The 17,500-nt window shown below is 39.7% G+C and overlaps 2 protein-coding genes across 2 annotated transcripts in view; one reads left to right on the forward strand and one right to left on the reverse strand.

The window, feature by feature from the left end:
* The window catches only part of LOC137970066 (RNA demethylase ALKBH5-like), a 12,112-nt gene extending 9,996 nt beyond the window's left edge, over window positions 1–2,116 (reverse strand). Inside the window, exon 1 of the mRNA XM_068816531.1 lies at window positions 1,381–2,116. Coding sequence (XP_068672632.1) covers window positions 1,381–2,075 — 695 coding nt within the window. The 5' untranslated portion in view covers window positions 2,076–2,116. The remainder of the gene's footprint in view (window positions 1–1,380) is intronic.
* Window positions 2,117–12,358: 10,242 nt separating this feature from the next.
* The window catches only part of LOC137970597 (uncharacterized), a 113,155-nt gene continuing 108,013 nt past the window's right edge, over window positions 12,359–17,500 (forward strand). The window contains exons 1-3 of the mRNA XM_068817119.1: window positions 12,359–12,430; window positions 13,470–13,514; window positions 14,143–14,191. Of these exons, the coding sequence (XP_068673220.1) occupies window positions 12,398–12,430; window positions 13,470–13,514; window positions 14,143–14,191 (127 nt within the window). The 5' untranslated portion in view covers window positions 12,359–12,397. The remainder of the gene's footprint in view (window positions 12,431–13,469; window positions 13,515–14,142; window positions 14,192–17,500) is intronic.

The raw sequence follows: 17,500 nt of genomic DNA on the forward strand, positions 1-17,500 counted from the left end.
TATCTGTAAAACAAGCGTAATTGCATAAAAAAATAATGCATAAGCTAGAGGAAATAATAATAGGGATACAGTCAAACCTCTATTATCCGGACCTCGATTATCCGAATTTCTCGATTATCTGGACTTTTTCCCTGGTCCCAATTTTGTCATGAATATTTATTAGTTATCATCAAGATCCCTAGCCATATTCTTTTTAAAACTACAGTGTTGAAAAGTAAAGTAAACGCGAGTTTGTTTCTCTTTCAAAAAGCAAAATAACACATCGAAACTAATGCAGAACTTTCGAATGAGTTCTGATTGGCTTAGAGGTGCTTTGTTGCTAAGCGAAATTTCACGCTCTATTGGCTCGTTCGGCAAACAAGCTACGCTACGTCACGAATGTTTATTCACGATCATCATGTCTTTGAAGCGTAAGCGATCCGTTCTTTCGATAAATGATAAACAGGCTATAATTTTGCGATTAGAGAAAGAAGAAAAAGGAACCAATTGGTCAGTTAGTAAACGGCAGATATCTGATATCCGCAAGAGCAAGGAAAAGATCATGACATTTGCCGACACGTGTACAGGTATTCACAACGGACAGTGAAGATGTAGACCATACTGTTTTCCAAATGATTTGCAAATGTTTTGTTTCACGATTAAATGTCGCTTTCTTAATGTAATCAGTTTTTGTTCCTCGTTAATATTCATATTCTCCATTATCCGGACCCTCGATTATCTGGACTATTTTGTTTAGTCCCAATGAGTCCGGATAATTGAGGTTCGACTGTAATAATATTACTATTCTGATGAAACACAGGGTTTCTTTGGGGAAAATGTTTCAAGTCAAGTCTTAACCGGAGTCCTTTCTGAAAATATGTGCCGATGTGAGGAGAGCAGACTTTAGTATTGTTCAGATTAAATTCCTATCATGGCTGAAATTGAGCAAAAATAACGTAATATGGAATTGGAAGGAAGTCAAGTGGTTGAAAAATGCAGGGGATAAATTAAATATATGACATGTACATGTAAGCTTGTATCAGGCAGAAAGATTCATTCTGGTAAATAATATTCCATTTATGTTAAACGTCATTACAGTATGTTTGTTTACTTAGAAAATGAAAACCTTTTTCTGCAGAAACTAAGGGCAGAAATAAAATCATGGATACAGGAAATAAATTTGAATGTTACGAAAGAAACCGTGTTGCGTCACCTAAAACTGTAGCTTTAAAGTTTGAAGGCCTGTCTACATCTTTACTATCCTTAAAACCATAGGTATTACAAGGATGTAAATAAATAATCATGAATGATAAATATACAAAAATAAATAATTGCAATAGTTATTTACAAAATAAATAAAATGTTCCTGGAATCATAATTAATGTTGCGATTCAAACTCACCTTAACGTTGTTACACAGCCACGAGGAAGCGGTAGTGTTAATACCGGAGGTGATGTGCGAATAGGTTTAAATGTGAACTTGCATCCGAAACTCAAGGACGATTCGCTGAAAAAGGAACAAGAAACGATGGGTCGATCGAAGATATGCGGAGGATCGATGTGTGAAACAATACACCCTCCCGGTTGATAGTCGTTTATGACGGCACTGTTCACGAAACCTTTTGGAACAAGTCCGGCCTTTTCGAGACGCGAAACGACCAGCTCGAAAATCCACTCCGGAATCTCGTCCACTTCTCCTCGAGGGAACAATCTTTCTTGTCCGGGACCCCTTTCCGCTAACTGTTTTCCATACGTATAGCCCTCGCCGAAGAAATATTTAACTCTTAAGGGAGCTCTGTCAACTGTCTTTTCTCTGTAAAAACCTTTGTTTGCAAGTTGGACGATTTCGTTGATTTTCTGCTCAATTTTTACGCATTCCTCTTTGTCGAACAAGATTCGCTGACGAATTCCCTGATGAACTTTTTGCAATTCAACGTCTCTATCATACGGCGAATAACGCCGATGCGAACTAGAGATTTGCTCTCGTTTGCGCTTTCTACTTTCCCAGTTGTGTTCTGTATGAGATGCAGAATTCTTGTTGAGCTTTTCTCTCAAATCTGAATACTTCATTTTCTCGTCTAATTCATGGCCCGCCATCTTGCCCGCATCTTCGATGTTTTTTACCCTGACCTCGTTGCATCGACTCGTCTCAGTCCTACAGACGAAGACAGGCAAATGGAGACTGGCGATCAGTTCCCAGGATCTCTCTTTTCTGTATTCATCCTTTGCTTAATCCTTTGCTTGCGCTTCGCAATGATCCGTTTGCCTTTGTAATGACATCTGCAAATGGTTAGACTCTCTACTCTTCTAGTCTTCTAGTCTTCGGGAGTCAGGATGGCTTAGTGGTTATTAACCATGCCTCTCACCTGTGCGACCCGGGTTCAACCCTGGCCTCGAGGTGGTATGTGGGCTGAGTTTTGGTCGATCTCAATCTGACTTTGAGGGTTTTTCTCCGGGTACTCAGGTTTTCCTCCCTCATGAAAATCGACTCGCAGTTAATAAGATCCGGGCGGATACCCTCGAAAGGGATAACCTCTGGCATCTCTCCCTTTCATTGTATGAAAATGAATAAAGTTTCCATGACATATTTCTTTCTTTCTTCCTTTCTCGTATAAGGACGATAAACCGTAGGCCCCGTCTCACAACCCGTCAATGTTTATAAACCTGTGGGACGTAAAAGAACCCACACACTATTCGCAAAGAGTGGGGTGTCCATGTACCTGTAGTCCCTGCTGTTGTGGTCTGTCTTCTGTGGTGTATCCGCATGGTTGAGAGGGTAAATGCTTGAAGATGCTAAATCGAGCTATTCTACAATCAGAGGGTAAATGAAGATATGATATGATATGATATGATACAGCTAATTGGCCTAGTACCGGTAAGAAACTAGAAGTAATCAAGAATTAGTGAGGTGCGTTCGGATTCCTGTTTTGGGTTTTGTCATTGACGAGGCATTTGAAAGGAGTTGTCAAGAGGGCCCCCGAACTGCAGTTGTATATTTTAGGGAGAATCATTTCAAGAACAAAAAGCAGCGATATAAAAGAATGACATTTGGACGGCTTCATGCCATCATTCTCAAATTCAAATAAAAAACTTTTGGTTAGTTCATAATATAGTAAAATGTATGTAAATGTCTCAGTGCATATGGGTAATAAGAGAAAATAAAATAAAATAAAATTAAATTCCAAGCGTGGTGCGCTTGAACTGTCAAATAAAAAGTTTTGCATGTGTTTTGCATGTGTTTTGAATTTGAGAATGATGTGATGGAGCTGTCGAAACGTCGACCATTCTTTTATATCGCTGCTTTTTATTCTTAAATTTAAATGCTTATCGAAAACCTTAGTTATCAGAATCATTTTGTACCCTTATCTAGAACTTATTTAGTAATGAAGGTATCACATGGATTATAACTATTTTATTAAAAAATAATGGAATACATGTGTTATTTAAATGCAATATCAGCTTTGTGGGATTTGAGTAGCCTTTCTTGCTGGAAAGCGTGACTCTTACCTCACGCCGTGAATGAGCATTTTTAGCTTTGCGTGACCCGTGAACGAGGACACTGCTATTATTCCGTGATTCGAGAACCTATCCATGTTTTTTGCGTACACGGGAATTCGGTTTTCGATTTTTCGTGATCCGTGAAATATGCTTTTACTTGCTCGTGATTCGTGAACCAAAGACTGTGCGGGACTGATTGCCTAATTTTTGGAGATTTTAGCTAATTAAAGAATTAAAACGCTCGTAAACTGGGTGCAATAGAGATATTGTAGAAGGGTAATAAATAAACAGCGTGTCAACGTTTTAGGGCTGTGCGATATTCCAAACTCGAGTTATTCTGCAAAGGGTGTACCACTCAAAATTATAGTGTTTAGTAGTTGGTGCAGAGGGACACCAACATGGCGGCCGGAAACCAGTGGAAACATCTGGAGTTTACTTTGGCTCTCTCAAAACACTTTTTCTCTCTGCTAAACATAAAATATGCAAGAAACCCATTAAGGCAGCTTCGTAGCGACAGTTAAACAGTCCAAAGGCAAGAAAATATATAAATCTTAATCCGTTTATTCTTTTTTTTTAGGGGTGCAGGGATAGCGAAGTGGAGAGAGTACTCGCCTCCTACCATTGTAGCCCGGGTTCGATTCCCAGAGTCGGCGTCATATGTGGGTTGAGTTTGTTGCTTCTCTACTCTGCACCGGGAGGTTTTCTCCGGGTACTTCGGTTTCCACTTTCCTATTTTGTGTTAATTGTTAATTTCAGTTTACAGTGTCCTCAATTAGTGCTCCAGCGCTAGAACGACTAGATACTTAAAGGAGGAGGGGGTGAATAGGTTCGCGGATCGGCGGATTTGGCTAAAAATCTACTCGGTTTTCGGATTTTGAGGACACATTTTGCGGATTTGCGGATTTTGAACGCTCAGCGGATCACGGATTTCTGTAATATTTTAGCGTGGATTATGGATTTTGTTTGTTTTGAAGCGCAGATCGCGGAAATTAACTTGGTGCTCTAGGTGTTTCAAATTTTTTCGAATTCTGCCTGACTTTAGAAACTTTAGAACTAGACTAGATTACAGCGGTTATCAGTAAAGCCTGGTTTTCAATAGCGACGCAAGCACAAGCATAAGAGCGCTTATTTCACCGTGAAAACGAGGTTTCACTCATGTCTAATATACACCAACGGCAGTGGCGGATCCAGACCTTGAGCTAAGTGGGGGGGGGTTTCCGTTGGTGAATATGCATCTCATTAAGGAGACTTTGATTATTTCCCCATGTGATCTAGCTGGGTACAGGGCAATTCCGATGGTCCATTTTTGGTTCCTTTGTTCGATTGGTACTAAAAGAAAATGACGTCATTCCAATGGTTCTATTGGTGCAAAACATAGAGATATAAACTTTGAATTTAGTAGTAACAGGACAGGTAATTTGGTAATATAAATCTCGTTATTCTCTTATTTACATTATACCGTTTCTTTGACAGGAGGATTACAGCGAAATGAAAGCACAACTTTGTCGCGAATTTTCTATGATAAAAACTTGTTCAGAAATCCAAAATCAACGTTAACAGCACACACCAGGCCTACTCCTGAGTATCTGGCTACAAATTGTTTCATCTGGCCGCGCTTCAGCAATTCGATGAGGGACAGTCTAGTGCTTCTCAAGTTGCCTCGCTTATGCCCAAAAAGCATAGGCCTTATTCACGATAGCGGCCATGTTGGTTTTCAAATTGTCATGCAAATTAGCCATGTGTTATGCTGGGGGCAAACATTGGAAAAAAGGAAAATTTCGGAAAATCGGCTCGTCGAAATATTCAAATAACATTGCTAAAAGTACATTTTAGAATTTAGAATTAAGTACCTTTTGTAATAATTTTATATCTTTTGATCGCCTCCGACATTTTGACTTTCTACTTCGTTATCTGCTCATTTTTCACTACAAAAACATCGAAGTAACGTGTGTAATCATTCTATTTTACTACTTACATGATAAACATTAAGTGAATGTGAAACAAATCATCTGTGTGGCTAAGATGTTCGTTATAACCTCTCGAACTTGCGTTGTTTGCCCCCTCAGAAGTGTGTAGCTAATTTCATGATAATAGCAAATCCCGTGACATGGCGGCCATCGTGAATAAGGTGTATTCTGGGTAATTCTGCCATTCCATGTCAAGGGAAGACTCCCGATTCTCATTTCATAGTTTTTTTCATAAGTGTCGGGCCACCCAGTCCTACCAGCAAAATACCGCATCGATTGAAGGTTTTAGCTTTCAAAACTTGCCCAAATTGTATCGGTAGGTCCTGGAATTCGTCCACAGAAAAAAAATTGTAGTTGTTGCTTCTAAAATGAATTCGTTACTACTTTCATGTGTTCAATCTTAACAGATTGTTGAATTCAATTAAACTAGTGTTACCCATTGATATCATAATTCCTAGGCCAAGTATCAGAGGCTCCCCTTGACGAGCCATGTTGCTTTCAAGAGTAACACTGCTATCATGAGCACGATCATAGAGCGACGTGATATCGGAACCTAAGATGGCAATACAGACGGGCAAAATCTCCAATGAAGTGACAGAGGTTCAGTCGTATCCAGGTTACGACAACAAGCTCGTCACCGTCATTACAGGTGTCATCTGCATAAAGACTGAAGGTCTCAAAGAGGAAAAGTATCACATCCATGACCAGGAGCCTACCATAACACCGAGGGTGCGTACGATTGGGAAATACGGATTTAGATCTTAAAATCTGGATCTTAAGATTTCCAATCGAACACAAAATTTGAAAACGGATTTTGTCGCAGATTTCACCAATTGGAAATCCATGTCAGGAAGGATTTCAATTACTCAAGTCCACGCAAAATCCGTTTTCAGTGTTCGATTGGAAATCCGAAGATCAGATTTTAAGATCTAAATCCCAATTTCCCAATCGAACGCACTCTGGGTTCTATGGCGAACAGGATTTTCACAGATCAAGCTATTTTTGGACGAGTCCTTAAATAAGACTTGGCTTGCGTGAGTGACCATTTTCAATCCCATGCATGGGTAATAATTTCTCATGCAAAACTTATGATTAGCTGGAACGATCTGGTTTTGCAGGAAGACCAATTTAAAAACAACTCGGTTTGTAAAAACGGCCTTGCAAAAATACAATGAAGTTGTACGCTTCTAGTCATGGTCTCCTGATTACATCCAAGAGAGAGTAGTAGTAGTAATGGTGGTGGTGGTGGTAATAGTAGCAATAGTAGTCGTAGTGGTGGTGGTAGTAGTAATAGTAGTGGTGGTGGTGGTAGTAGTAGTAGTTGTAGTGGTGATGGTGGTAGTAATGGTGGTGGTGGTGGTAGTAATAGGGAGCTTTAGCAACGACAACGGCGACCACAACGATAACGTCACAAATTTGCACATTTAGTGGGCAAAAACAATAGCTTTGCACGCTCTGCGCGTGCGTTTTTCGTTTTTGTCCATTTCGTAGCCGTCGTCAGCAAAACAACAACTTGAAATGATAACAATAATGGGAATTTTTGTTTTGAGATGACGTTCTCGTTGCCGTTCCCGTCGTCGTTGCTAAAGCTCCCTAATAGTAGTAGTGGTGGTGGCGGTGGTGGTGCATGGTGGTAGTAGTAGTACGGTAACGATGGTCGTGGTAGCAGAAGTGGTTGTGGTGGTGGTGGTGGTAGTATAAGTAGTAGTAATAGAAGTAGTAGTGGTGGTGGTGGTGGTAGTAGTAGTAGTAGTAGTAGTACTAGTAGTAGTAGTCGTAGTAGTCGTAGTAGTTGTAGTGGTAATAGTAGTAGTAGTAGTGGTGGTGGTGGTGGTGGTGGTTGTAGTTGTTAAAATCTGAGTGGCTAAGCTGCGGGAATCGAAAGTAATGTTATTTCGGGTAACCGTAATCGGGCGTTAGTCGGGAGGAGGTGAAAAACGACTACGTGCGAAACTATTACAGAGAAACTACCTTGAAAAAAAAATAATTGCAGCGAAAGTGCAATGAACCCCATTCCCAGGGTCTCTTTGTCGAATGAGGTTGAAGTGCAATGGCCAGGCGATTTGGACCACCCGGAGAAACCCACATAATGTTTAATTTGGAAAGGCTTCTCTTACCTTGTATCGTCAATCAATATGCAATGTCTACGATTACGTTGCAAATGCATGAAGGCACCTTCTGATTTACGCGGGAAATGGGAATACAAAAAAACTAGATCTATCGCTTTACCCAGGGGCACTAGTTATTTGTTCCTTGTTTATAGTCCCGGAATTCCGAAGCAGTGTAATGGTTGAGGTTAAAAAGGGATTGAATTAATAAAGGCTACAGTTTAAAGACCTGTGCAAACACAACATTATGTGGTTGCATCTGTTTGCACGAGGTTTCCACGAACAAATGCTTCGAGTTATTGCTGGGCAGTAAAACATCATAGGAACAGTAAATGTACATACAATCAACGAATCAATAATTTTAAGAATCCCATGCAACTGGACGGAGGCAAACCAGTTGGCTATTTGCAGCCGAGAAGTTGCACCATGGTCTGATTACCTGGATCAAATTCATTCAACTAGTGGTGAGAGCGGCTCTTGAACCCAGGATTTCCGGATCTCTCTCTTGACTACTGGGCCGCGACGATCACTTCTACGATTTTTATTCATTATTATATATACTCAACAAAATTACTCCATCGCTGTGTTTCCATAGCAGCTTACGCATTGCACTCTTGAACCTATTAGAGAGCTTTAGATTCTAGCACGAGAACGATTACGAGTACGAGATTTTCTCATTGACAACGGTGAGCGCGCGTAAACCAGCGTCATTTTGGCGGGAAAAACGTGATATTGTCGACGTCGTTATTTTAGTACGAGGTTTTGCAACAATGTCGTCGTGTCAAAACAAGTCAACAACACGGTAGCAGTTTTGGCATTTTTCAATCAGCAAAAAGGCTCAGTTACCAGCAATAAGAATAACCGAGCAACCTATACTGCAAAGAAATGGTAAGATTAATCGTACGGGTTACAAATTTGCTAAGTATTTTTGCTAAGAACGGACAGTCAAAACTCGTACTCGTAAGTTCTCGTCGTCGTCCTAGAATCTGAAGGTCCCCATTTTTGCATTCTCCATTGACGACCAATGCAGGAGCTGGCCAATCGATACCAGAAAAGCGATATTCTGTTGAGTATTCAAGGGGACCCACCGAGGATATAGTTCAAAACCACATTGTTAATAAAACGAATTTTAGTATTTAAACGGTAGATATACGCATATTTTTATCCCCTAAAAATTTTTCATCTGTTCGGATTTCCTAGCTGAAAGTCTAGTGATCCAAAAGTTAAAGGGAGCAAAACTTACCTTTTCGAAAATTTCAGCCAGAAAAAAGGCTCCCGAAAACAGTTCTAGGTGAGCTTTTTAGGGTAAAAATCCGTTTAAAATGGGCAATTATAAAATCCTAGGACAGACAGGCAAGCAAGAAATTTTACAACAAATGTTCCGAAAATTCTAGATCTCAAATCGTCTTCCCAGCAGACGTTGGGTGCCCCTGGGTATTTAAAAATTATTCTAAGAGTGCGCGCTGGATATGAAGTGATAGATATATAACCAATGAGGCACGTAGCCAGAGCTCTAAAGTCTTAAAGTTTCCAAAGCGTGAGATGCTTGCTGGAGATTGCACCAAAGGCGCAAGTGTCCTGTGTTTCTTGTGCCGGAGGCGTCAAACAATTCTGGGGAGGTTCGGAATTTCTTTTATAATTTGCACTTTTCAGATCGCTGGAAATGCACCGTCGAGTCCGCCATTTTGTTTCTTTCATGCTGCTTGCTAAGAGAGCCCATGTTATTATGGTCAGCCTGAGCTAACATGTCGGCCTATAAATCGTATATTAACGGGTGAAAGTCCTGAAGAAACAAGAAAATTGGTCCCACACGAACAGGTTAAACCTTGGCCGAAGTTCAGTGCCAGTGAAGGAATGAATTCGGAATTCATGAGCACTTCTGAACGCTTAAAAAGTAGAGTTACCTTTGAGAAAAGTGCCAATGCGTGAGAAATGGTCGTGTCGGCGTGAGAGCGTGAGATTGCATCGAAATGCATGAGACTCAATCTCAATGCGTGAGACTTGAGAGCTCTGCGTAGCGCCGATTTGGTTATAATCATTTCATATCCAGCAAGCCCGTGGTGTTCCATCAATTTCTACCTCGGTCAATTCCGGTCCAAAACGGCTTTTGTCGGGCATTTTTTCTCAGCGCTGTATGTCTGTGCATACGGCACCCGCGCCCGCAGTGCGCGTGGCAGTCAAAACTGTGCTATCCTGTCAATCATTTGCCCTTTCGCCGGAAACAGCGCATTTCTGTGCGTAAATGACGTTGTCAATCTACCCTGTCGAAGGACGCCATTTAAGGGCGTTTCGCGCCCTCTGCAACTATGTATAAGCGCCCTGCTGCAACTGCGCATTTTTTCGCGCATGTCACGCACACGTCATGCATCGCAGACCACGAAGGTAAACACGATGCTAAAGGTGCAAACATTTTCCACAAGAATGGAATGTGAAAGCGTGTGGCATTATGGGATAGCTGTGGACCCAGGGCTTCTCGGAAATGTCACGCAATGGCGTGACAGTGCGAATAAACAAATCGCTTTGAGAACTTCGCAGCGATTTTACTCTCTTGAATGCTCGGGTCCCCCCATTTTTCTTTCCATAGATCACTTGCTTTCATGATTTTGTCCATTTTAAAAAAAAGCAAACAAAATCTGTACGTGAGAAGTTACAAATATTTCGCCTTTTATGCTCTCGTGCTACCGAAGTTTTCTTTCTTAGACTAGTATGCGTCGTTTTTCAAGGTCTATATCACCTCAGAAAAGACATCAGCTGCAAAAGTTTGTTAAGTTATATTAGTTATGTTGAATTGAGTACGTTTACCTGATCTAAATTTCACTAATGTAGCTTTTTTATTGCTGACAGTTGTAAGCTAAGATCTTCTTAAAATAACGCAAGCTTCTAAAAGTGCACCTCATGATCTCGAAAACGAGCACGGTGACCCCCCATTGTTTTTGCCTTTTTGGCAAAAGTAGATCATTACCTTTCTTCGTGGCAAGTTTAAAAAATATCTGTACGTGGGAACGTTTCGGGCGCGAACGTCCTTAAGTCTTTTTCGCAAAGTTAACACAAATAAATACATTATCAATACAGTTTTCACGTCTTCTTTCATTTTATTCGAAAATACTAGACTGAAATAGTTTGAAAAAGCACAAATAATAGCCGAAGCACAATATCTGATGTTCGCTCGCTGACAACCCAGTTGCTACAAAATCTTTTAAATGGTTTTCTGGCCCTTTGATTGCGAACAATTGAGGTGACGTCGGACACAATTTTTCCCTCTCGTTGAATTCTGATTGGTCAATCTGAATTCCAGTTGCTCTCGCCGTATGCATGGATGAACTGATAGCCTGTGTCCGGCGAGCCAATGAAAATACTGGGAAATTGATATCCGTAGTTCAGTTTTTAATAAATAATAATATAAGCTCTTTGTGGTTGCAACCCGAGCACGTGCGCTGGACCGTGCGGCGAAGAGAAAGGACGCATCGAAGCTGGACGCGCCCTTACTAGTACAAAAGTTCATAACGGTCAGTCAACCCAACGATTTGTGTGCTGCTCCCGATAAAGAATTTCGGCAAAATTCAAACTTCTATAACTCCGCTGCAAAGTGACGGATTTGCGAAATTTAATAGTACCTTTCAACATACTAATATGCATCATTCATCGAACAGAAAATAAAAATATTACATATAATTGAAATCTCCTCATTCGCAACATTTTTGTTAACTGAATTAAAAGGTCTGTATAAGATTTACAAATTTCGTTCACGGTCGTTGCAGCTTGAAGAATTTTAGTGTACTTCACGAATATAATTTTTGAGTTCGACAGAACGCTTCCTAATCTTCTGGGTTGCCTGTTATCATGTAGGTTCCCTGTGGAAGCAAGCGAAAGCTGACCCGTGTTTTTTCGTTCCATGGTTCAACATTTCGGCGCCATTTTGAATGACGTCACAATTTCGTTGCGCAAAACATTCCGCCTCGTGCTTCGTTGTTTGTCGGACGTGTTAGAAGGTTCAAGCTTTATCATTCTGCCTCGTGCTTTGCTGTTTGTCGGACGTGTTGGAAGGTTCAAGCTTTATTTAAACCCTTCGTCGGTTGCATTTATAAATTACAAGTAAAAGTAATGACATTCCGCGATGACGTTCCATTTCATTTTCCTTTCACCGCTCACCGTCTGTGAATGAGCGCGTCGCCAATCTATTTTAGGATCATACCTGATTTTTTGTTTGCCTTTTTCAACCGCCCACTTGATCTGTGAATAAGACCGAATTTTCTTGCTCCAACGGCTTATTAATACGCCTCGATACGCTGGATTTTTCTGTTTAACCAGAGAAAGACGACGTGTTTTGAGTTTTCATGGTAGATGTACTTTAGCGATTTTCGAAAAACACCCAGGGACCTAACAAGCCTATAATATGATGAATATTGCTAACACAAATTATTTTTAAAATACAAGCTAAAATATTTCTTATTTTTACACCTTGAATTTTGATTACAGCGATGTGAAATGGCGAGGGAAAAGTTTACTTTTCTAAGGCCCGCGCCGGCGAGAGGGCATTGTGCAATGTCACGGCATACACGAAAAAAAAAAACATATCTTCGGTTCTACCGTGCTTAATTCGCTGATTCAAACGGTAAAGTGCTCTCCGTTAAAAAAACAAGATCTTCATTCAAAGTTTGTAAGATGCGCCGATAATATTTATTTGATTTTTCTGGAAGGAATAGTTTTCATTTTTATAAAGCACGCGCCGGCGAGTCTGTGTCCGTAGCGTCACGCAAATTGTTTACGATTAAACACGATTAAACACGTGCGAGTTAGGATTTCGAGTTGGATTTTCGAGTTAGGATTTCGAGTCGGTTTTTGCGAGATGCTCCAGCTGCAACGAATCGCCTTGCCTTTGGTATGTTAACCGTACGCGTGGGAACAGCCATATTTCATTGGCTATATTTTGATTACATTTGTTGACTTTAATATCTATAGTTCCCGTGGCCACAAATTGTTTAGTCTACTCAGCGAAGGTCGAAATTGAATCGATGGAAGAGTACTCTGAAGCCAAGACCTATAAGAGTAAGCCAGAACTAAGGAAGAGCAATGTAAATGCTGACTTATTTTTATTCATCAGCGGAAATAATAATTATTGCCAGTCGCACGGAGTTTTTCCGGGAGTTTGTTAACATAAAGCACGGATAAACGGGCCGGAAACGCGAGAGCAAAGGTTACAGATGTTAGCTGATATTTGTGCTTCCAGCTCAGAATACCCGGAGTACCAGATGTAACACAAGTATTCTTTTTAGAAATCAGCCTTCATGCTGAAACATTACCAGTAAAAGTGAAAATGTGACGTTTAATAACATGAATTTGCTAGTTTACCGAAACTGGAGCCGTCATGCAACGTGTCATCAAAGGTCATATCGAATCGCATTAAATAAAGCAAGGAAATCAAAATCCACAGAACAATAGTGGACTTTGTCAGTATGTTATATGTCTGTAAAACTTCCGCCGTTCACAGTAATGATTTCAGCAACAGACAACTATTATCACAGGCGGAGAACGCACTCCTAATCTTTGATTACTACTAGTCATATTTTTTAAGATGTTCGCCGCCATCAAAATGCGTCAAATTTTGACGTTGTTACAACGTTTCAAAGTCGGCGAAATTCCCATACATTTAGCGCAGTTTAAGACGTGCTCACTTCCGACAAACGTGAGTCGGTAGAAACTGCAAAAAAGTCTATTTCAATGCTATAAATCAGAGAAGAAATTATTACCTTGTAAGTTCATTCTTTTATTAAGAATTCGTGACTGATTACCGAGACTGCTTTTAAGATTAAAAAAGGTGTTAAACCTCATAAATTATGTATATTGTCCAGTTAACAAAAACTTCTAAATTCATGGGATGACTTTGATGTCACAGTCACAGATTATTCATTCCTTTGTAGTTTCCACCGACATTATACTACCAAGAGCAACAACTCATAAGAAAGGTAAACATGCTCCAATGTCAATACAGTCAATAAAGTTGAGAATTGAATAATAGATAAAGCTCCGCTAACTGCCCTATCCTATATATAATTTTCAGTTCGAATTGTTGACAAAATTATTTCCTCTTTGAACATTTCTACACAAAATAATGAAAGTTTATTGAATTTGGCGCCTGCCAACCACCGAGAGAAAAACAAAAAACGATGCTTGGTGAAGGCTTGAAAAGGCAGCTGTTGGTTGCTCTTTGATCGAGGAAAATACCGTTAAATATTGATGACTTTTAATTAATTAAACCAATGAATTGCTTCGTACTGACATGTAGGAAAAATTCTCCTGCCTAATAAAAACACGGAGGAAGAAAGAACATTTAAGGTTAAGTCTGCGAACTTTGCTATCAACTGTTTCTATCGTGTTAACTTCTCGAAATTGAAAAAGCAAAAAATGACCTTTTGAAGAAAGAAAATGTGTCTTGTATCTTGGGCAGTTTGTTTTACGTTATCTTTGCTCACGGTGAGTTTGCAACTGAGTTTGTTGAATCATTGCATCTGTGAGTTTGCAGCATTTCAATTTACCTTAAAATGAACTTGGTTTCCTAACGGTGCTTTAATTCTTGATACCTTAATTTTGCAGTTTACAAAATCGTCGTTTGCTTGCAAGTATTCTGTGGAGCACAATTCGGGTAAGTTTCCATTCAGTGTACCGATAAGAAACAACGATGTTTGTTTAGAAGCTGTAGGGCTAGCTGTCGCTTACAACGTCCTCTTGGGGTTTGTGACTCCATTCCGAAGGATGCCTGTACCATAGCCCTGTAACACCCCAAACACACAGTCAACGGAACTTTACGTAACAGCACTTGAAGCGTGAAGAAAATTAAATGAAACATAAGCATGCAATTTAACTTAAGATATCACTAGTGTTAAAACGTTGAAACGAATTCCTGTTTTCGGGAACGAAATAAGATTATCTTCCTTCTAAAATTACAGCTGTGGAACATCCAAGCGGAATTAAATGGTAAAAGCATGTAGGGCTGTGTAGGTTATATACTCTATCAGAATTCAGATCGAGAAAGTGTCTGTCTAACAATATTCGCCCCCGTGGCGCTGTAGCCCATCTATTGTGCCAGGATTCTAAACTGATTACTAGGTTTTTGGCCGAGCAAAAGTTTTCGTCTGCCTTGATTAATAGTTTACTCAGTATTATACCGTTTTATATATAACTACAGGCTGCTGGCAGTTTATCTCATCGATCAACGGTAACATTTAATTTGGAAACTGGAGGCGTTATAAAATAATTGTGTGCTATCTTTACATAGGGTTTTAAAGATTTAAACTATCAAGTGAGTTGAAAGAACATTTAATACGAGAAGAAGTGTCGAAGGGAGAGTAAAACAGGAAAATTGGGTTTCAAACCCACTCGTTTGATAAAGTTTGTCAGGTCGAATTGCCACCGCGAAAAGATAAATAGGGACCTTAAGGTAATTCCTTAGTATTGCATTGCGCATCCCTACTGCGCACGATTTTCGCGTCATTAGCGCGCGCACGTCCGCGCGCACATGAGCACGTGCGCATACAAAACGTAAGAGATTTCGCTCAAACTAAACCCGACAGCGAAATAAATGCTCCTTTTCTCTCAAACGAGCACGGTGACCCCCGATTTTTTTTCCAGGTATTTGCTAGGAACAGTCTAATAAAGAACATATTTGAAGAAGAAAAAAAGTTTGATAGTAGAACATGAATTTTTTTTAGAAATAGTTCCGTACTGGGTGTATTTTACCCAAGGCGAGGACTTCAAGCTAACCACGGAACTGTCCCAAAAAGTGCACTATTCCCACAACCAGGGAATAAAAGTCGACGTAAATGAAGCATTACTGCTTATGTAAATAAAAGAAGCTTTATTTTCAAAATAAAATTTTGTGTCTTTGGAGTAACCAAGACTTAATTCTGTATGAAGGTGATTCGAATTTTTAACGCGAAAACAGTAAGAATACCCCATTTTACGAGCCTGCTGTGACGCGTAAACAAGCAAGGTGACCCCATTTTTTTATTGCATTTTTTTAATGTTCATATCATGAATGTTAATTATACAAAGTTTCCAAAAAAGTTTGATAGAAGAACAATTTCAAGGGAATTACCTTAAGATCTAAGACGTCGACGAAAGTTTTCATTGTTAGTTTGGAGTACTTGTTGCAAAGAATCATAACCAACTGAAGACCCTCTATGAAGGCAAAAAAGTTTAATTTTCCCTCTTTTGTTTTAATTTTATAGATGTAATATATACGAGAACTCTTTACATAAGTTCTTAAAAGGCTTTATGAAAATACATATAATTATATAAAAAATAATAAACATTTTTCCTTCTTGATCCGGACGCAGTACATGTTTCAAATGATTTTAGTTCAGTGGGTTTATCGAAACTCTGGCAAGCCAAAATCTTCGCTTTTTGACGAATCACATCACAATATATTGACGCCAAGATTTTGTAATCATTGTTAGCTGCTTTGACTTCCCATGAGTTATAGCATTATTTTTAATCCGTAAAAGGTATTCATAAAAAAAGGCTTAGAGATACGAGTTTGATATTCGTTTTGAATTTGGTAAAAATCATAAATATTTTCGTATTAACCATATCGGAGCTAAAATTGCTTATAAACCTGAATTAGCTCAGATAGATATAAGAAAAAAAATGATATGACTCAACCGACTATATTATTTTAATGTTAATTTTTTTTTGGGGGGGGGGGGAGGGGAGTACTAATTGGGATAACAGGACGACAAAGTGCTGAGTAAAATTCCGAACTCATCAGCAACTTACTGACCTTGAGTCTCGAAAGAAAACTGAGGAAAAATGGAGGCTTAACATGGCATAACTTTTTCTGAAGAAATGAATTTTAATCCAATTCCATCAATCGACAGACCGTTTCCAAGTCGATGTCACTAACAACAGCGATTCACCTGTGATTCAATATACATACTAGGCATAATTCATGTAAATTAAGCGACAATCATTAAAACTCTCTTTACTTTCGCAAAATATTCTTACTTTCAGCGTCAACTTGAATCATCTACTAGTGTGCAGTTTCAAGCTAACTTCTTCCAGAGATCGGTTCTATAATAGCTCCCGGCTTTCGCGAAATGACGAATAGAGATTTGCCACAGCGGCTTGCACGTATTTTTTCCGGGAACTGATTGATAAGACATGTGGCCGTATTCATTGATGACACAAAACGGTGTAGGATGGCTCCAATGACGCAGTTGTCAGCTCCTTCCATTAAAATTCGTGCAAACACTTGCGCCCAATGTTTCTTTCAAATTTAACCGAAAGTTCTGACAAGGAATCTCAGACTTTATGCACTAGTCATTTGTTTCCCCCACCCCTTGACCCCCGGGGATGGGTAGGGAAATTACATTTGAATGGTTGTAAAGTAGGTGTATTTCCACTGGGGACTAGAGCAAACAAACACACGTAATTCCCCCACCCCTCTGTTCCTAAAATATTCTGAGTCATCAAGGAAATGTTAGGGAGATTACCACAATATACACTTCTTGCCATTTGTGTGTGCCACATGAACTATATAAGGAACGAAACAAAAAAAAAAGAACTGGATAGAAACAAGACAGGAATAAGCGACCAAAAAAAAAAATTTTGTATGTGTGAAAATACTCATTACCATTGCTCTTCGTTTCTTTTCAGTCCCAGTCCTCTTAGGTAAGAATTCCCCGATATTTCCCCCTGTATGTCCCCAGAGGGATAGGGCAGAGGAACGAAAATCTTGTAATTTCCCTACCCCCAAGAGGCGCAATTATGGCGTAATCTCGCGTAATTGCCCTAGTAATTTCCCCATATGTCCCCACTATCCCCGGGGGTCGCGGGGTGGGGGAAACAAATGACTAGTGCATTAAAATTGATGCAGTGGATAGGAAATTTGCGATTGTATTCTAGTTTGCTTCCCAGCTCAAACGAATATAAAACATGTAATAAGCAACCATAG

This window comes from Montipora foliosa, chromosome 9 (genome assembly GCF_036669935.1).
Source record: "Montipora foliosa isolate CH-2021 chromosome 9, ASM3666993v2, whole genome shotgun sequence".
In the NCBI taxonomy this organism is placed as follows: domain Eukaryota; kingdom Metazoa; phylum Cnidaria; class Anthozoa; order Scleractinia; family Acroporidae; genus Montipora; species Montipora foliosa.